Raw genomic sequence first — 18188 nt, 5'->3', positions numbered from 1 at the left:
ACCACTCAGTCTGAAAGAAAGAACAAAAATGTGTCATTTGGCATCAGGTTTGGGACTTCTCCCCATTGTACTTAAGATATTTCACACAGCTTCTTGCATGCAGGGTAAAGGCTATGCCACAGCACAGAAAAAAAAACTGGTAATGAATTGGATTACAGAAGGTGAAAGAGCCACACTTACATGTGTATGTCACAACTGTTCTCATGTATGTGTCAGACTGGATACGTCACAGGAGATGAGAGCCACTCTCAAGGCAACTTTTGGCCCGAGAGTCATTCCTCAGTTTCTTCCCATAATAAATGTAAGTAAGAACACATTTACTTTGTAATTATATACTGAGAAGTGAGGATGACTTAAGAAAATAAACTTCTAAGGTACCTTCACATTAACTAAGGACTTTTCGAAATAAAGCAGCACAGAAACATTACCTGAATCTAATTTTACACTTCATGCTAGGATCTTTAACTGAGCTCAGCCTCTACGGGGCTCACATTCTTTAGTATTTCACGTGCCACGCAGTATCCCTGAAATAGATGATGGTGCTGTAAGTGGAAGGTGGTACCCTGACCAGATGCAATTCACTCAATAACAGAGGTGGCATGATAAAGTGAACAGTACATCAGACTTGAAGTTCTGAAGACTTGGGTTCTAGTCTTGGCTTCTTCACTTATCATCCCTGTAGCCTTGAGTCAGTTACTTCATCCTTCCGGCTTCCAAGTTTGGGTACGTGTTCCTCCTCGAGATCCCAGGCACTGTTCTTTCCCTATGACACTTCTCACAATGTATCATCATTGACTACAAACTCCTTTGTGTCCCCTACTAGACTGCAAGCTTAATGAAGTTAGGAGCAGTGTTCCTTTTTTACCGCTGTGTTCCCAGCATCCAGTTACTAGCTTTTAAGCACATTTTACATACCACATAGTATGTTAGGTGACTTATCCACATAATCTTATTTAATCCTTATGATTCAGCAATATTATTTGAATATTATCACTCCCATTTTACAGATGAGCAGGCTGAGGCTCTGGGAGTGTCTGTAACTTGTCCAAAGGCATACGGGGTGGTAAGTGGAGCAGCCAGGATTCAACCTTCAAACAGCCTTGATCTGTTTGACTGAAATATCTTAAGTACAAGGGGGAGAAGTCCCAAACCTGAAGCCAAATGACACATTTTTGTTCTTTCTTTCAGATTGAGTGGTGAAACATTTCCACCTTTTATTGCGTTTAAAATTTTCATTCCCAGTGGAGGCCAGGGTTACAAGTATTTCAGAGAGAAAAACATGTTAAAGTAGTCAAGCAAGGTGATGTTTCACAATGTACATTTTATGTTAATTTAGCTTCTTATGATTCTTAACATCATAACACAGATAGGTAGTATCTGAATTGCATTTAAGTATACAGACAAAATTATTTCCCCATCAAACATCCCAGCAGACAGTATTTTTAAGCATATGTATGTTTCAAAGTGTCTCTGTTTATTAGCTAAAAAACATCTGAAGTAATTACTTATATAAGGCCTTAGAAAATAGCCACCAATATTCTTTGTATTACAATTTGGGTTTCTTCATACAGGGGTGGGCAAAAATAGTATGATAGATTAATAAAATGAAGTAGTACAATAATTAATAAATAATAATACAAGAATAAGCTCTGTGTTTCACATACTCACAACTGTAAACGCACTTTTGTCCATTCCTTTAACAAACTAACGTGGTCTATTAGTCACAGCTTTAAAATTGTGCACAACAGCCCTGGCTGGTGCGGCTCAGGCAACTGAGTGCTGGCCTCCAAACCAGTTCGATTTCTGGTTGGAGCACATGCCTGGGTTGCAGCCCAGGCCCCCAGAAGGGGGAGCTCGAGAGGCAGCCACACGTTGATGTTTCCCTTTCTCCTTCCCTTTCCCTCTCTCTAAAAATAAGTAAATAAAATGTTTTTTTTTAAATTATGCAGCCTTGGTGGCTCAGTGGATTGAGTGCCGGCCTGCAAACTAAAGGGTGGCCAGCTCTATTCCCAGTCTAGGGGACACGCCTGGGTTGTGGGCCAGGTCCCCAGGGCGAGACATGTAAGAGGCAAACCACACATAGATGCTTCTCTCCGTCTCTTTCCACCTCCCTGCCCCTCTCTAAAAGTAAATAAATAAAATCCTTTAAAGATTATGCAGAACATTTGATGCAATTTTGTCTAATGATACTTTATCATTGTTTTTTTCAGTCCTGGCAGCATATTTAGAAAAATGATGCCGGACTGTTGGAAATGAGCTTTTAAAATATTTATCCTTTTTTATGTGAGTTCTCATCCGTTTAAGTTTCATGAATATTCATCCAAACGGTGCCCACAGCAGAGGAATCACCTGAGGATCTTGTTTAAAATGCAGTTACGGGCAAGCAGACCTGGGAGGGACTGAGCCCACCTAACCAGCTCCCAGGTGTGCCCGCTGCTTCTGGTCCACAGGCCACATTTGGAATAGCAAGGATCGACAACACAGGGTTTACTCCTTTGAGCCTTATACGCAACTACAACTGAGTAAAAAAAAAGTGTGCATTCTCATATTTAGCGTTTTATAAGCCATAAACCAAAGGTTATTTTCCTATAGCCTTTTGGAAGTATTTTACATGAAAAGTATGGCCCATCTGAAATAATCAGTACTGGCATGAATTACGGAGAGAAGACCACACAGCCTGGCGGCGTCTGGTCAGATCCAGCATGTGTAGCCTTTATTCTCCGGAGAATATTAGAAAAGGAAAAGAGACTGCTTTTTTCTGCTCTCAGGCGGTGTCAGAGAAAATTTAGCTCAGTTTCAGAAATGTAGTAAATGAAAAAAAAAAAGAAATGTAGTAAATGGATTATGTGTTTTCATGTGAAATGCAGTGTTTCAGAAACATTAATATATGTTCATCTATAAAGGATGACTTCAAATGCAAAGTAGATGTTTATTTTATGTTCATGCCACATTTATCTACAGCATAAGCTCAGAGTTGGCCCTGTAAACGCCCATCAATTGCAGCTTTTCTGAGGTTATATAATGGGGCCTTTCCAGGAACTGAAAATCTCCTGGGTCAGCTCCTGGAGGCCCCTGCTGTCCCCAGGCTGGAGCAAATGAGAAGCTTGGACGCCGTGACTGGAAAGCACTGTGTGTGTACTAAAACTCATGAAAATGCTGTATAATAACTTCTATTTTTATTTAGATTACAAAGTAGCTGTTTAAAAGAGAAAATGGCACAGAGATTTTTTAAGGGAAAATATGCCTTTCTTTACTGTGCTGCAATTTTCACTCGCCTGGGGTGATTACTGTTAATACTGTGCTACATATCCTTTATTTTTTCCTCATGAAAACATCCACAAATGTATTTTTAAGTTTTTTTTTATTATAAAAATGCGATCACACCATTCAGCTTGCGTTTTTCACTGAACATTATAAGGGTTTTAAATGATTGGGACTCCCCAATTTGGAGGGAACAATTTAGGGTTCCTTTTTCCCTTTAGTTCAGTTGCAAAACAAACTCTGGTAACCCTTGGATTAATGGTTGATAGAAGTGGAATGTTTCTCACTATAAGTTTACTCAACTCCTTTGCTCTCTGAATGTAGAAACTGTGTCTTTAGCAAACTGATCCTGCTTTCCTAAGTTTACTTATTTCTTAACATGAAAGAAAGAAGTCCATTTTAGTCCATTCAGATGTTTAATCTAAGTTGACTTACGGAGGAGGGGTGTTTCACAGATTGTTGCTCGCATTCCGGCTTTTCTCTTGTTTCTATTGCCATTTCTAGTTTAATTTCCATGTTATTTTCCTATGACATCTTTCATGTATTCATACGCACACACACACACACACACGCAAGCAAAAACAAGTGAAAAGATGTAGAATAGCCAGTCTAAGAAACTTTGGAGAAGAGTGAAGTTAGAAAATTTACACTACCTGATATCAAGATAGAAAAAGCCACAGTAATCCCAACAGTTTGGTGATAATGTAAAGACAGACATGGAGAACAATGAGATAGAATAGAGAACTCAGAAATAGACCTACACAAAGATGATCAATTGATTTTTTTTAAAGATTTTATTTAGTTTTAGAAAGGAAAGGAGAGAGAAAGAAAGGGAGAACCTTAATGTGCGAGAGATAACGTCGATCAGTTGCCTCTTGCATACCTCCAACTGGGGACCTGGCCTGCAGCCCAGACATGTGCCCTGACTGGGAATTATACCTGTGACCTTTCGGGTCACAGGCTGGCACTCAATCCGCTGTGCCACACCAGCCAGGGCCAATTGATTTACACTGAAGTTGCCAAGGCAGTTCAAATGGTGCTAGAACAATGAGATAGCCATGTGTACAAAAAAGAGATCTTGTTTCAGTTACCTCCTTCAATAATCTATTTTCAAAGTAATGCTTATTTACAGAGGGTTATCACTGTAGTTAGTCCACCAACTATATTTAGAATATTCTAAAACCTTGCTACTCAGTGTGTGGTCTGCAGACCCACAACACTGGTATCCCCTGGAACTTATTAAAAATGCAGACCCTCGGGCCCCACCCCAGACCCACCGAATCGGCAGCTGCCATTTAACAGGACACCCAGGTGATCCGAGGTGCAATCTAGTTGGATGAGCGCTGTTCTAAAGATGCCCCCACCATGGCCTGGAATACCTCTGGGTAACCGACAGTTCTTAAACATTAACATTTAAATAGCTGTTATTTTTAATTGAAGATCCCATTCTTCTTGAGGATTGTGCATTTATGTGAAAAGGAAAAACATTAGTATTAATCATAGCTGCCCTTACTGAGTACCGTCAAGTACAAAGTTAAACATGTTTATGGGCATCATTATTCTCCTAAACTCTAGACTGTAGGTTCTGTTCTTATCTTCATTTTAAAGAGACTAAGTAAGTTGCCTAAGGCCTCGTAACTAGAAAGTGAAGGAAATGGCATCAAAACTCAGTGAGCCTGACTCCAGAGCTCAGGCTCTTCACCACTCCCGAGTCAGGAACCCCACTAACTAAATCTGTTCTCTCATATGGCCTCCTGCTAGACACGTTACTCCCATTTCCCTATGAAGAAGGTGAAACTCAGGGAGGCTTGTCCGGCACAGGACTGAGACTTGACTCCATCTCCGTGTATCCTACACATTCTGGTGCAGTTATGGTGGTTTGACTCATTTGGAGCCTGTATGTAATTGAACCATTTCAAACCAATAACCTGTTCCTGTGCAGATGCTACCCATTACTACCTTGGTGAGTGAGAATGTCAGGCTGGGCAGGGATGAGACTTGAGATATTAGAGTAACTTGATAAGCCCACGTATGGATCTAGGCCAGCAAGTAAGCACAGGGCTGTGGGGGCTTCTGGGTCACATTGATGCCAGGTATCAGGGGAGGTGTCAAACTTACAGATACCCCACTCTGACCCTTTGAGTCCCAAGAAAGGAACCTGCCTCTTGAATCCTAGTCTGATTAGCTGCTATCCTGGATCCCTTGCCTACTTTTCGCCCTTCCCATTTTGGGGGGGAGTGGGTTCTTCTCCCCCCGCCCTTCTTATCCAGAAGGACTTTCCTGAATTTGGCCATACAGGGCAGCTGTATGGGAAAGAACATCTTGGCTATTGGAGAGCAAACTTTTTTCAAACCTCTGTCACAAGAGGGCAGCAAAACTGCCCTGTGCTGCGAGGTGGAAGGTTTTCTGCCTCAGAGACTAGGATGGGCCTCTGTGAGGCCCTGTACAAATAAAGAATCTGGGGCGTGGAGAGACTGGCGGCGATGGCTGAGCGCAATAGAGTTTGGAGGAACTAACAAGAAGTACCTTTTCAAATAACTCGATCTAAAGTAAAATATAATAATATCCAAAGAAGTGCTCAAAACAGAAATGAAATGATTTTTTCAGACCTCTTTAGTGTGTAACTATTTGTTTTTACCTCTAGTGTCCCTGTGGGAATGGCTAATTAGAACCCACAGAAAATTAATTACAAGAAAGCATAATGGAGATACGTGCCAATACTGCCTTTTGTTTAGATGCGCAGTGTATAAAGAAACTTAATGAAATGAAAAACGAAAACAATCTGCCTGAAGGAAGGTTCCATCACATTTTTAGTAAACTATTTCTGTCCTTTTAGTGCATTACATTAGGAATAAAACTACACACAACCATTTGAATACAGAGTGGGGAAAAAGTAGGTTTACAGTTGTTTGCCTGAAAAAATAATGCAATAGTCCTGACGGGTATGGCTCACTGGATTGAGCACCAGCCTGCGAACCAAAGGGCCGCTGGTTTGATTCCCAGTTGGGGCACGTGCCTGGGTTGCAGGCCAGGTCCCTCGTAGAGGCATGCAGGACACAACCACATGTTGATGTGTCTCTCCCTCTCTTTCTCTCTCCCTTCCTCTGTCTAAAAAGAAATAAAATCTTAAAAAAAGAAAAATAATACGATAATTAATAAATAATTATACAAGAACAGACTGTGTTTTGCATACTCGCAACTGTAAACCTACTTTTGCCCCACCCTGTATTTTCTTTCATTTTTCACCTGTGTCTTGTGTTCTAAGCTTTGGAATTTAAAAAAAAGACTAATGTAGATAACAAAAATGAGAATTGGGATGGAAAATACAACAGGTTTGCTGTTGTATTGTGTGTTAAGTAAAAAGGCCAGATTCTGAGTTTCAGTCCTATCTCAGTCATTCCTCTATGGTCTTTTAGCAGGATTATATAACACAGAGTTCCCGTACTTTGAGATACAAAGGAAAAGAGAGACTGATTGGAAATCAAAACATACTTGAATTTTCATCTACACCAGTCTCCCTTCACATAAGCGTACCCTTTGTGGCCAGAAACACAGATATGTAATACAAATATGGGTTGGAAGAGACAGCATATACTTACGGGCAGTGGGGAGGAGGAAGGGGGTTACTTAAAGCTCTACTCACAGTCTGGGTATAGCTCTTAACGCAAGAACTGATGTGCATGGAAGAGTTTGGTACAGATAGAGCCAGATGGGATTTGAGCCTCAGTATTTTCTTTGGTTTTTCTATCTCTGCCCTTTCGGGTGCTTTCTTTGAGTACCAAATGTTAAAAAAAAAAAACAAAACCCTTTGTTTGCCAATCTTTGGCTCCTGAGAATGAAGTCTGAAGGAGAGGGAGGTAGGAACGATCTGAAACATCCGTGGTTCCATTCCGAGGCTGTATAGGAAGTAACACATAAAAGAGAGTTGGCCCAGTAACACCTCCCATCGCAGGGCCGAGGCCAGCCTGTTGAATAACCAGGTAAGTGTTCTCTGCATGGACACCACAAATGGCATCATAGGTTTGTTTTGTTTTGTTTTTAAGGGGTTAAAAAACATCTTTTAAAAATGGGTCCTGGTTCGACTCCCAGTCAGGGCACATGCCTGGGTTGCAAGCCAGTTCCCGGCAGGGGACTCACAAGAGACAACCATACATTGATATTTCTCTCCTTCCCCTCTAAGAATAAATAAATAAAATATTTTAAAAATAAAATAAAAAATAAAAACGGGTCCTTCAAAGATTATAGACTCAGCTACTCCTCTAGCTACAACTTCAAACTGTAGATGTGGTTATGGAGACAAATTTTAGGTGGTTTTTTAAATCCCTGCATAATATTTTTGTAAACATAATCCATTTGTTAAATAGCAGGCTGCTAGAAGAAAGGAACAATATTTGATATATCTGTCAGAAAAACATGTGAAGCGTGTGCTAATAACTATTCCTATTATACTACTATTTTAAGAGTCTATTTTCTATTCTCTCTATAGGCATCCACTGATGCTTGCAAATTAATGGGGAAGAAGAAGTTTCATGCACAAATTGTGGAAGATGAACGTTTTCCCCCAGGAGTTCAAAACAACTGATGAAACAGACATTGTCAACTTGCAAGATGGCATGAGAGTAAGGAATTTAGGTTTGGATATTGAAAACATACAAACAACCACCAAAAGCCTTCTGACCTTATCTTCTAAGAATCATACATTTTTTTTACTGTGGCAAAATACACACAATATAAAATGTACTGTTTTATTTTTTTAATTTTATTTTTTTTATTTTTACTTTGAGAGAGAGAAATAGCGATTTGTTATTCCACTTATTTATTCGTTGGTTGATTCTTGTATGTGCCCTGACTGGGGATCAAACCCACAACCTTGGCATATAGGGACAATGCTCTAGCCAACTAAGCCACCTAGCTAGGGCTAAAATGTGCCACTTTAAAGTGAAATTCAGTGGCATTAAGTGCATTCACAGTGTTGTGCAAACATTGCGACCATCTAGTTTCAGAACCTTTTTGTTATTCCCGAAGGGAAACCTCGCATCCATTAAGCAGTCACTCCTTGTTCTTCCATCACTGCAGCCCTTATCAACCACTAATCCGCTTTCTGTCTCGGAATTTGCCCATTCTGGAGATTTCGTCCTAATGGAATCATATACTCTGTGGCTTTTTGTGTCTGGGGAGTGATAGCTAAGGAATGTGGGGTTCCTTTTCTGTTGATGGAAATGTTTTAGAATTAGTGGTGACACACAATGTGAACTTCTAAACACCACTGGATTGTACACTCTAAAATGCTTAAATTGGTGAATTTTATATTATCTAAATTTTATCTCAATAAAAAATCAAAAATAAATTCATGGTGCTAAGAGACTGCACGGGGATTTGACCTAATAATGAAGACCCTGTTATTGTTTGGGTGCCTTCTGCTACAAATAACAGAATATTTCCAGCCACAAGAGGCTTAAACGATAAAGGACATTTATTATCCCATGTATCAAGTCCCCGGATAGGAGGGTCTTGGACTAGCTAACGTAGCAAGCAGCTCATGGACATCAGGGTCCTGGGTCAACTTCTCTATGCTTCTCTTGGCTCCCTTCACATGGTAGCGAGATGACTATCACATTCTCAACTACATTCAAAGGCAGGAAGGAGACGCCTGGAGTCCTTTTCTCTTTATGTTACCAAGAAAACTCTCTCCCAGAAGACTCCAACAGACCTCCCCCCAGGCCCTACTGGTCAGGACTGGGTCATGGTTCATGTGCTGGGGCCCTCCTTTCCAGAGAATATTGCTGTTCTATACCTAGGGAAAAAAAAATCAGGGCTCCGGGAGAAAGGAAAAAGTGATAAATAGCTGATGGGTAGGCGATCAACAATGGGTCACAACCTCAGTCTGGGGCTGAGGAGATGACATACCCAAGGCAAAGGCGTCGTGGGGAGAGGAGATGCAGGGCCTGAGAACAGGTCTGTGGACTGGAGGAGAGAGAGCGCAGAGAGCGTGGCATGTAGTCAGGCCAGAGGGCTGGGAGGAGATCACCAAGCAGGGCTTTCGACCATAGGAAGGCATTTATTTATTTATTTATTTATTTATTTATTTATTTATTTATTTTTGATTCTGTGTGCAGCTAGAAGCTGGTACGGTGTAGTGAGGTGATCAGATCTAGTGAGTGAGGAGAGGCGTGTGGCAGCAACACAGAGTGTGGATTGGAGGACAGCGACAGCCTTCTCCTAGTTCAGAGCTTCCTGCAGTATTTTAGGAGAGATGGTGGTGTCTCGGTTTAGGGCTGTGAGACTGGAGATGCAAAAGGTAATTAGAGAATAAAAGCAGCCAGTCTTGGCCCTGGCTCGGTAACTCAGTTGGCAAGAGCGCTGTCTCAATACACCGAGGTTGCAGGTTCAATCCCCAGTCAGGGCACATATAAGAATCAATGAATGCATAAATAAGTGGACAACAAATCAATCTTTTTTTCTCTCTCTCTCCCTCTTCCTCCTCTCTCTAAAAATTCAATAAATAATTTTTTTTTTAAGGAATGGGTCTTGGTGACAGGACGGTAAACTAAAGGGAGGTGTCCAATATGGCTCCTTATCCTAAACCTAGATGGTATAGCTTGCTACTATAATTGTATGTGCTATAATTTATACAACTGGCAGTGCAGTACGTTTGTTTACAGCATCACCACAAACATGTGAGTAATGCATTGTGCTATGATTTTATAACAGCTATGATGTCACTAGGTGATAGGAATGTTTCAGCTGCACTATAATATTAAGGGACAAGCATCATATAGGTAGTCTGGTGTTGGCCAAAACGTCATCACATGGCACATAACTGTAATACCAGCTCCTTTTCGTCTCATAACAACCCTAAGAGGTAGGTACTATTATTACCCTATTTTACACATTGTAAGGAACAAGGGATCCCAAAATTCTAGCTCATAATAATAATAATAATATATGGCGTTAACCATTCACTCAGTTGCTTCGATGTGAAATATGAAATTAGTACAATGCTGCAGGAACCCCTGATTCTGTTTACTTTCTCTCGAAGCCTTAACCTAGAAGATTAGGGCATTGGACCAGGAAATAAGTGGAGCTTGGCCGTGCCAACTATCTTTGCTAAGGACATGGCTCTCATGCTCACAGATCGTGACTATGCCAAGGACTGGTGTCATAGAAAAAAGTCTCCAGACCGATACATTGGTAGAGGGAGATATGATGATTGCTGATATTTATTGAGCCCTTTCTGGGCATAGCATAGTTTTTAGCTCTTTATATGCATCGTGTTATCTCCTTTAATCTTCAGGTTTATAAATTAGGGGACCCTTTAACAGATGAGAAAAACTGAGTTTAATGAGATTTTTAAAAATCTGCCCAAGGTCATATAGCTAATAAGCGCAGAGCAGATCACTGACTGTTCTGAGATGTTTCCCCAGTTTACTCCTCCACTCTCAGGAAGTAAAAGGCACAGGCAGTCCTCACTTTGCACGGTAGTGCAGGGCCATGGAAAGGACCATGCAAACTGAAAGGATGCAAAGCAAACTGTATAATCAATGGGAAAAATCAGTATTGTTCCCTGCCTTTAAGAAATCTTGTCAGGCCCTGGCTGGTGTAGCTCAGTGGACTGAGCCCGGGCCTGCGAACCACACGATCACGGTTCGATTCCCAGTCAGGGCACATGCCTGGGTTGCAGGCCAGTTCCCGGCAGGGGACACACCAGAGGCAACCATACATTGATATTTCTCTCCTTCTCTCCTTCCCTTCCTCTCTAAAGATAAATAAATAAAATCTTAAAAAAAGAAATCTTGTCAAAACATTAAAAACACTCTTACTATCTGTTATATAGGAAAATTATAAAATGAAAGATTTATTTAATATACTATAAAATATTGAGAAGTAAAGTTTTATTTCTTTGTAAAAAACTTAAATTTATCAGCTGCGAACATACTAAAAACCATTGAATTATCCACTTTAAGTGGGTGAATTGTATGGGATGTGAATCTCAATAAAACTATTAAAAGACCATTTATCTAGAGTAGCTTAAACAACGCTTTGCCTTCTTGTCCTTACGTAACTTGCAATACGGAGTGAACATCTCTGTGGACAAATTGTCGTCCTTCTTTCTGAGTGTGGCTCACCCACCAGCATTTTACCCTCTGGCCTTTCAACGTTTTGATACATCTCAGTTCCTGCACTGGGCTGCGAAGCGTCTTTTTCTGCTAGCGTCACTTCCTTTGCAACCGCTGAATCCTTTTGGTTACAGCCACTTTCCTCATTTATGTGAATAACTTCACCTTCACCAACTGCCTCCAGCTGCCTCTCTGCAGTCTCTTCCGTGATGACAGTGTCACCACCCCAGGTCCCCAATTTCTTCTAAAATTCCGTTTACATTCTATTTGAATTTTACCACCAGCATTACCACTTTTTGTTTCTTTTTTGGCTGTTACCTCATTTGATTTTTTTTTTTTTGGTCACTGGGAGACAAACAGGCTACACAACGACACACTTGGCTGTTTTTGTGAACTAAATAACAAATCCGCAGTGACCAGTCATTGACACACGTCGAGAGAAGTGACATGATTGGTCACTAATCGCCAAACACGTCTGTTATTTTATGCAGCGATCTGTGGACTGAAGAGGTGGCAGCAGTTTGTACTTTATGCAATTACTCAATTATACTGTGGTTACTGAAATTTGAACCATATTGTTGGAAGACTGGGCTTATTTGACTAAATGGTGATAATGAAAACTCATGCATGCCTAAATAACACAAAGGGGATACTCTGGTTTCTCTTCAGATCGCACAAATCTTTCGCCTTTTACTAAATAATACAAAGGGAGAACTGCCCACATGTGTGTGAGGGAGAGTGCGTGTATGGGGGGCCCGTGTACCCTAACTGCCCAGCCGTTACTCCATTTCCTGGCATCATGGATCCTCCCTCCCTGCTTGTAGTGGCCAAATGAGCATTTATGAGGTTGAATGAATTATATGTTTGCCTTTGCATTTTTAATTCCTAATTTTATGTTTTCAAATTCTTCAAAAGTGTGATTTCTAGAAATATTTCAAACGATAATAACGCAATTTGCCACTTAGCACCAGAGATGAACTCATTTCTAAAAAGATTTCTGCAAATGTCATCTCAACCCACGCATGTCATGAAGGAGCACGACCAGGAATGAAAATCACATAGCTATTATCAGTTTTTAGGGTCATTCTGAGTTCAATTTATCGGAGTTATATTTGCCATTAAAATGTGTGTGCATTAAAGAAATACTTAGTGAGTGTGGTATTCCATGCATGATACAGCTAAAGCATCAGGTAGTCAGTAATAAGAGTCATAGAAGAGAGATGCCAGTAAAAGTCAGAGATGTGACCAAGGAATGCTTTTTGAATGAACTGACATTTGAGTGGAACCTTGGGTATTATCTCCAAAAAACATTCCAGAGCACAGCTGGCAAGCACAAGGCCCACGGGCCGAATGCAGCCCTCCACCTTGTTTTATCCGGCCCAGCCCTTTGTTTCTACCCGGCAGCAGCGCCCAGCTCCTTTCCCCTAGTTACGGAGCCGTTCCATGTACACAGTCCTAAAGTTACACTTGGCCCTTTGAAGGCAACCACGAGGCTGATGTGGCCCCCAGGGAAGATGACTTTGACTCCCCTGTTCTAGAGCATCCACAACCAATTTTGTAAAATTGTTTTTCCCATATACAGGGTGGGGGAAAGGAGGTTTACAGTTGTTCATATGGAAGACAATACAATAATTAGTAAATAATAATATAAGAATAAACTGCCCTGGCTGGTGTAGCTCAGTGGCTTGAGCACGGGCCTGCGAACCAGAGGATCACAGTTCGATTCCCAGTCAGGGCACATGCCTGGGTTGTGTGCCAGTTCCCAGTGGGGAACGCACCAGAGGCAACCATACATTGATATTTCTCTCCCTCTCTCCTTCCCTTCCCCTCTAAAGGTAAATAAATTTTTAAAAAAAGAATAAACTGTGTTTTGCATACTCACAACTGTAAACCTACTTTTGCCCTTCCCTGTAGTATCGTAGCCTACTGGATAAAGATCCCTGCATCTTCTGGTGGAAGAAATAACAGTTGAAGACGAGTAAGCCTTGACAGCATTCCCAGGACAAGGATGATGTATGACATAGTTAAGTATGCAGAATTTGGAATAATCTCAAACCGTGTATGAAAAGAAGTGAAGAATCTGTTACAGAGACCACCAAGCAGAAGACACGCTCCAGGACAAGCTACATGTTGCTTCTGAAGTTAGGTAAAAGCGATCCCTCACTGGGGTTCCAATCCCAGGGACATTACTGAAAATGGTCACATACTGCCAAATAACTCATGGAAGGTCTGGGGCCCTGGCCAGTGTGGCTCGGTTGGAGGGGCATCCTCCTGCAAACTGAAAGGTAGCAAGTTGGATTCCTGCTCAGGACAAATATCTGGGTTGCGGGTTCAGTCCTTGGGGTGCTTACGAGGGGCAGCCTACCATTGTTTCTCTATTGCATCAATGTTTCTCCCCCTCTCTCCTTCCCTTCCCCCCTCTCTAAAATCAATAAGCACATATCTTCAGGTGAGGACTAAAAAAAAAAAAGGGCATATGGGAAAAATAGGGTTGGGGCAGATTGCTCAAAACTTATGCAACTTTGCAAACACAGCACCAACAAAAAGGACAACTGGTACATGGGGAGATAACTCATATCACCAGACAGGCAGTTCAGGAGAGCTGGAGGCCCCCAAAGCAAATATTTAAAATGTACAGCAGGGTAGGAATGCTAGCAACTCCTTTTTTTTTAAATATTTTATTTATTTATTTTTAGACAGAGGGGAAGGGAGGGAAAAAGAGACCGAGAGGAACATCAATGTGTGGTTACTGCTTGTGCACCCCTCACTGGTGACCTAGCCCGCAACCCAGGCTTGTGCCCTAACTGGGAATCGAACTGGCAACCCTTTCAGGCCGGCACTCAATCCACTAAGCCGCACCAGCCAGGGCACAACTCTTGATTTAGAGCAAGTTGTAAGCACTGAGATTGTGCAGATGGAAGTGGAGCCCAAGTCCAGTGTGGTTGCCTTTTAAGTGGACATGAGAGGCAGTTCGACTTGTCCTGAACCAGGAGCCACCCAAGGTGGGGTGTAGGGTGGAGATCGTATGGGTGGATAGTGTGGGAGTGGGGCCCCTCTCCCGGGAGAGAGCCCTAATTGCAGGTGCTAATGGTTGTTTTTGAAATACAGCCAGAAGGGCCCCCTTTGCCTGTGCTGCACAGAGCTAAGGATGTTTTCCTTTCTGCTGAAGGTTACAATTTTGCTCTTGCTATACTGGCTCCCCTTGCTGAAGATAAATTGCATATAAATTACAGTGACATTATTCCTTCTTTACCAGTAGCATGTGAGCCAATTCACATGATAGAAATGCATGTTGTAGCAAAATAGACTGTATTATGATCTGAAGCAACATGAACAGAATATGACTGCTCCAATTATATTTCTTTTTTCTTTCCATTACCAAGTCTCACCTAGCCTATCTTGTTTACAGATTAAGCTTTCTTTCTTAACAAAAAGAGATAATAAGACAGAAGAAGACCTATTGGTAGTCCATTTTCACACAGTCATATTCAAAGTGAAAAATACTCCTTTAGTACCTGAAGAGGACACCCGTGACCCATTGTCACACAAACATGCTGGGTTGGGGGGTTTTTTTCCAGGAAAAGAGATGAGTGATGCTGATTCAATAACACAATTTAGCCCATTTATTTTTATGATCAAGGCCATGCATTTGCCAGACGGATGGCCTGGTGCAGGGTGCAGGTGGTCTGTCATGAAATAGATTTACAGTAGCTCATCCATATAAGCACTGAATATAAAACTTAACCCTATTACCACCAAGATCAAATGAGTGGTGTGGTTTTCTCTGCCCCCATTTGTAACCCTAGACTCCTTGCCATTTGGGTGCATGCTACTGATTATCCAAGAATAAGTCACTTTAAGGAGCCAAATAGGTAGTCGAATTCTAAATCAACTGAAGAGTGAAAGTACTTTTTTAAAATGTATTTTTTAGATTTTATTTATTTATCTTTAGAGGGGAAGGGAGTGAGAGAAGGAGAGAAATATCAATGTGTAGTTGCCTCTCGTGAGTCCCCTGCTGGGAACTGGCCTGCAACCCAGGCATGTGCCCTGACTGGGAATCGAACCGCGATTATGTGGTTCGCAGGCCCGCACTCAATCCACTGAGCTACGCCAGCCAGGGCGAAAAGTACTTTTTTAAGGGATTCTTTGAATGTAGCCTTACTTTGAGCTCTTTCAGGAGCACACCATGAGACAAGGATTTGAGCAAGAGTAGTTTGACGGGCCGATCCCAGGAACTGCTGATGAGGCAGGGTAGAGGTGTGAAACAGGAAAGGGCAGGCAGCCAAAACTGGGTGGGTCAGCAAGCAAGTTACCACTGTGGGTAACTGGAGCTTAATCTCTCCTGGGAATGTCTGAACCACTGCAGAACACGCAACTCCAGTTTTCCTGAAGAGCCCAAGGAGTCGGGAGAGCTATACACCAACGCCCATTAGTCGTTGGTTAAGGGTTGCTTAGGAGAGAGGGTATTAATTCGCAGGCAGTTTCCCCACACGTGGGTTTTTGTTTTCACAAGAAAGCTCTCAGGCTGAGTGAGGCCCCTGCTAGCAGGTGGAAGTCGGGCCTGTGCGCCCTGCAGCAGTAAGGCCAAGGTGACGGACTGTGGGCGTGCTACCAACTATATCTGAGTCCAACACTGATTTTCCAAAGTTTGTTTTTCCATCCATTGTGAAATGGAATACCTTTTTGTGTTAGTGTATAGTAAAAAAAATTCGAATGGCTACTACATGGTATTTTCCAGGAAAACTGATTTTAAATTGATACTTTTATCATTTTCATCATTATCATCATCACTGTCATCATAGCAGATAAAGAAGTGTGCTACGTCACTCAAACAGAAACGATAACTTTGACCTAAAAATATATATGCAGCATTGCTGCAACTACTAAGGTCTATGATGTATTTGCTAGAGGATACTTTAAGAAAAGTAGGAACTTGCTATATATTTAAATTTTATTTTGTGCAATTTTTCTGTTTGTATTACAAATGTTTCCTAGGTACAGTTCGTATGTGTCAGGGAGCCAAACTTTATATCGGCCCTACCAACAGCAAAGTCAGATTAAACAAATGGGTTGTCGATCCAAGCAAGCTAAAATGAAAGTTGAAAAAATGAAAAAAGCTTATGGAATGGCAAAAGAAATAAACACTTCTGTGGGGACTGTAAGTTCAACCTGTACTGAATTCATTGTTTGGACAATATGCAAACTGTAAATAATTCTACTTCCATAAGTAGAATTTTTTGAATCTACAAGTTCAAGGCTGAAAAACCTTCATTATATAACTTGTATGATAGTATAAGGCTACAGTTCTCTTGGTAACACATATTTTTGAAATTCTTAAACCTGATCAATACTTCATGAGCTGGCAAAAACAAACAAACCAAAAAAAACCCCAACCCTCTGTATGTTGACACTGATGAGTCAGCACATCTCTGATGGTACATTTCTCAAAGAGGAAGTCAGTTCTGTCTTCTAGCTGAACTTCTTAAAATCCATACTGCATAAATTTTGCTTCAGTATACTCCTGTTGTAGGAATATTTACAATGAACATATATATATATTCATGTATCACTTTGTAATCTCTTAAAATACGCTATGCATTTTTTGAGATGAGGCTACGTATAGAAAGTCAAATATAAAAACATAAAGTAGTAAAAAACAAATATAAAACACTTTCCACTTTTATTTATCATTCTACCTAGGCACCTCAGCGAGACACAGGAGATGAAAAGTATCAACCAACAGACGATTATCTTCTCCTCATCTCTGGACACCGGACATTAAGGAACTGAAATTGAATGACAAATTGGAAAAAAACAAAAAAGGACCATGTGCTTGTCATGAACAGATGTGTAGTCATCATTTTCCACCATTTCAATGAACAGCTAATTAACAGAAAACCAAGTTATTTAATAATTTGCTTGTCTGTCTCTAAGTGATTCAACTATGAGTCCTCGAGGAAAACAAACTAGAACCAAGGCCCCGGTCTGCTTTCTTAACCAAACATGTGACAGATTTTTAAGCCCTTTTTGTATTACCATGGATACAAATATTTCTTACTGACAGAATTTTAATCTGAATAAATTATTTCAACTAGATGCCCTCCGACTAGCTACATACAGTTTTGTTTGAGAAATGATGAGTAAATGAATCCCTAGAACATTTCTCAAGTTTTATTTTCCTTCATTTTGAACAAATATCTAACCAGGTCATGCTTAGCATAAATATTAGAACTCTCAGAATAAAAGGCTTCTGCAGAGTCAGCCTCCAGTGTCATTGTTTTTAGTAGCATGTTGTTTTTACAGAACAGCTTGTGATTGACCGATTCTCGATTATAATAAAATTAGTAATGAATTTGTTGCTCCAGTCAGTGGGATGTAGCATACCTAATCATTACTGAGCATTGTAAGCTCTTGGGACAGAGTGTTGCATCTGCTTTAATGCTGTATTTTTGGATACTTTTCAAGTATGAAGACGGTTTTGAATAATATTTATCAATTTCCTTTTGAATTGATAAGTCCTCATTCCTGATATAGTACAAATACTATTGATATTTTTGTGATTTAGGCTATTGGATTAGATCAAACCTTACCAGACACTGTCATAGTTAAACCAGGTGCATTATTTATTTAACTTTTAACATACAATTTTTTATTCTGTTTAACATTTAAAATGTGGAGGTTGATCACTGATTTAACTCAGGCAAAGCAGCCTATAAGTGGATCTCATTCTCTGCTAAAACATTCTCTTAAATGATAAAGAATATTGGAGTAAACGTGTGTGATTCCCGCTAGAATATATTTAACATAAAC

The 18188-nt window shown here is 40.7% G+C and overlaps 1 protein-coding gene across 1 annotated transcript; it reads left to right on the top strand.

The window, feature by feature from the left end:
* Positions 1-536: 536 nt before the first annotated feature.
* Positions 537-17668, top strand: CUNHXorf58 (chromosome unknown CXorf58 homolog). Its single transcript, XM_037046350.1, is given in 8 exon segments — positions 537-544; positions 1189-1300; positions 7748-7812; positions 7814-7880; positions 13293-13310; positions 13312-13473; positions 13475-13524; positions 16374-17668. Coding segments are annotated over 8 exon segments (696 nt in total). The 3' UTR covers positions 16588-17668.
* Positions 17669-18188: the final 520 nt, after the last annotated feature.

This window comes from Sturnira hondurensis, unplaced genomic scaffold (genome assembly GCF_014824575.4).
Source record: "Sturnira hondurensis isolate 20B ecotype Veracruz unplaced genomic scaffold, ASM1482457v3 Scaffold0005220, whole genome shotgun sequence".
In the NCBI taxonomy this organism is placed as follows: domain Eukaryota; kingdom Metazoa; phylum Chordata; class Mammalia; order Chiroptera; family Phyllostomidae; genus Sturnira; species Sturnira hondurensis.
Note: the sequence above shows the minus strand (reverse complement) of the source record. Positions and strands in the feature narration are given on the sequence as shown.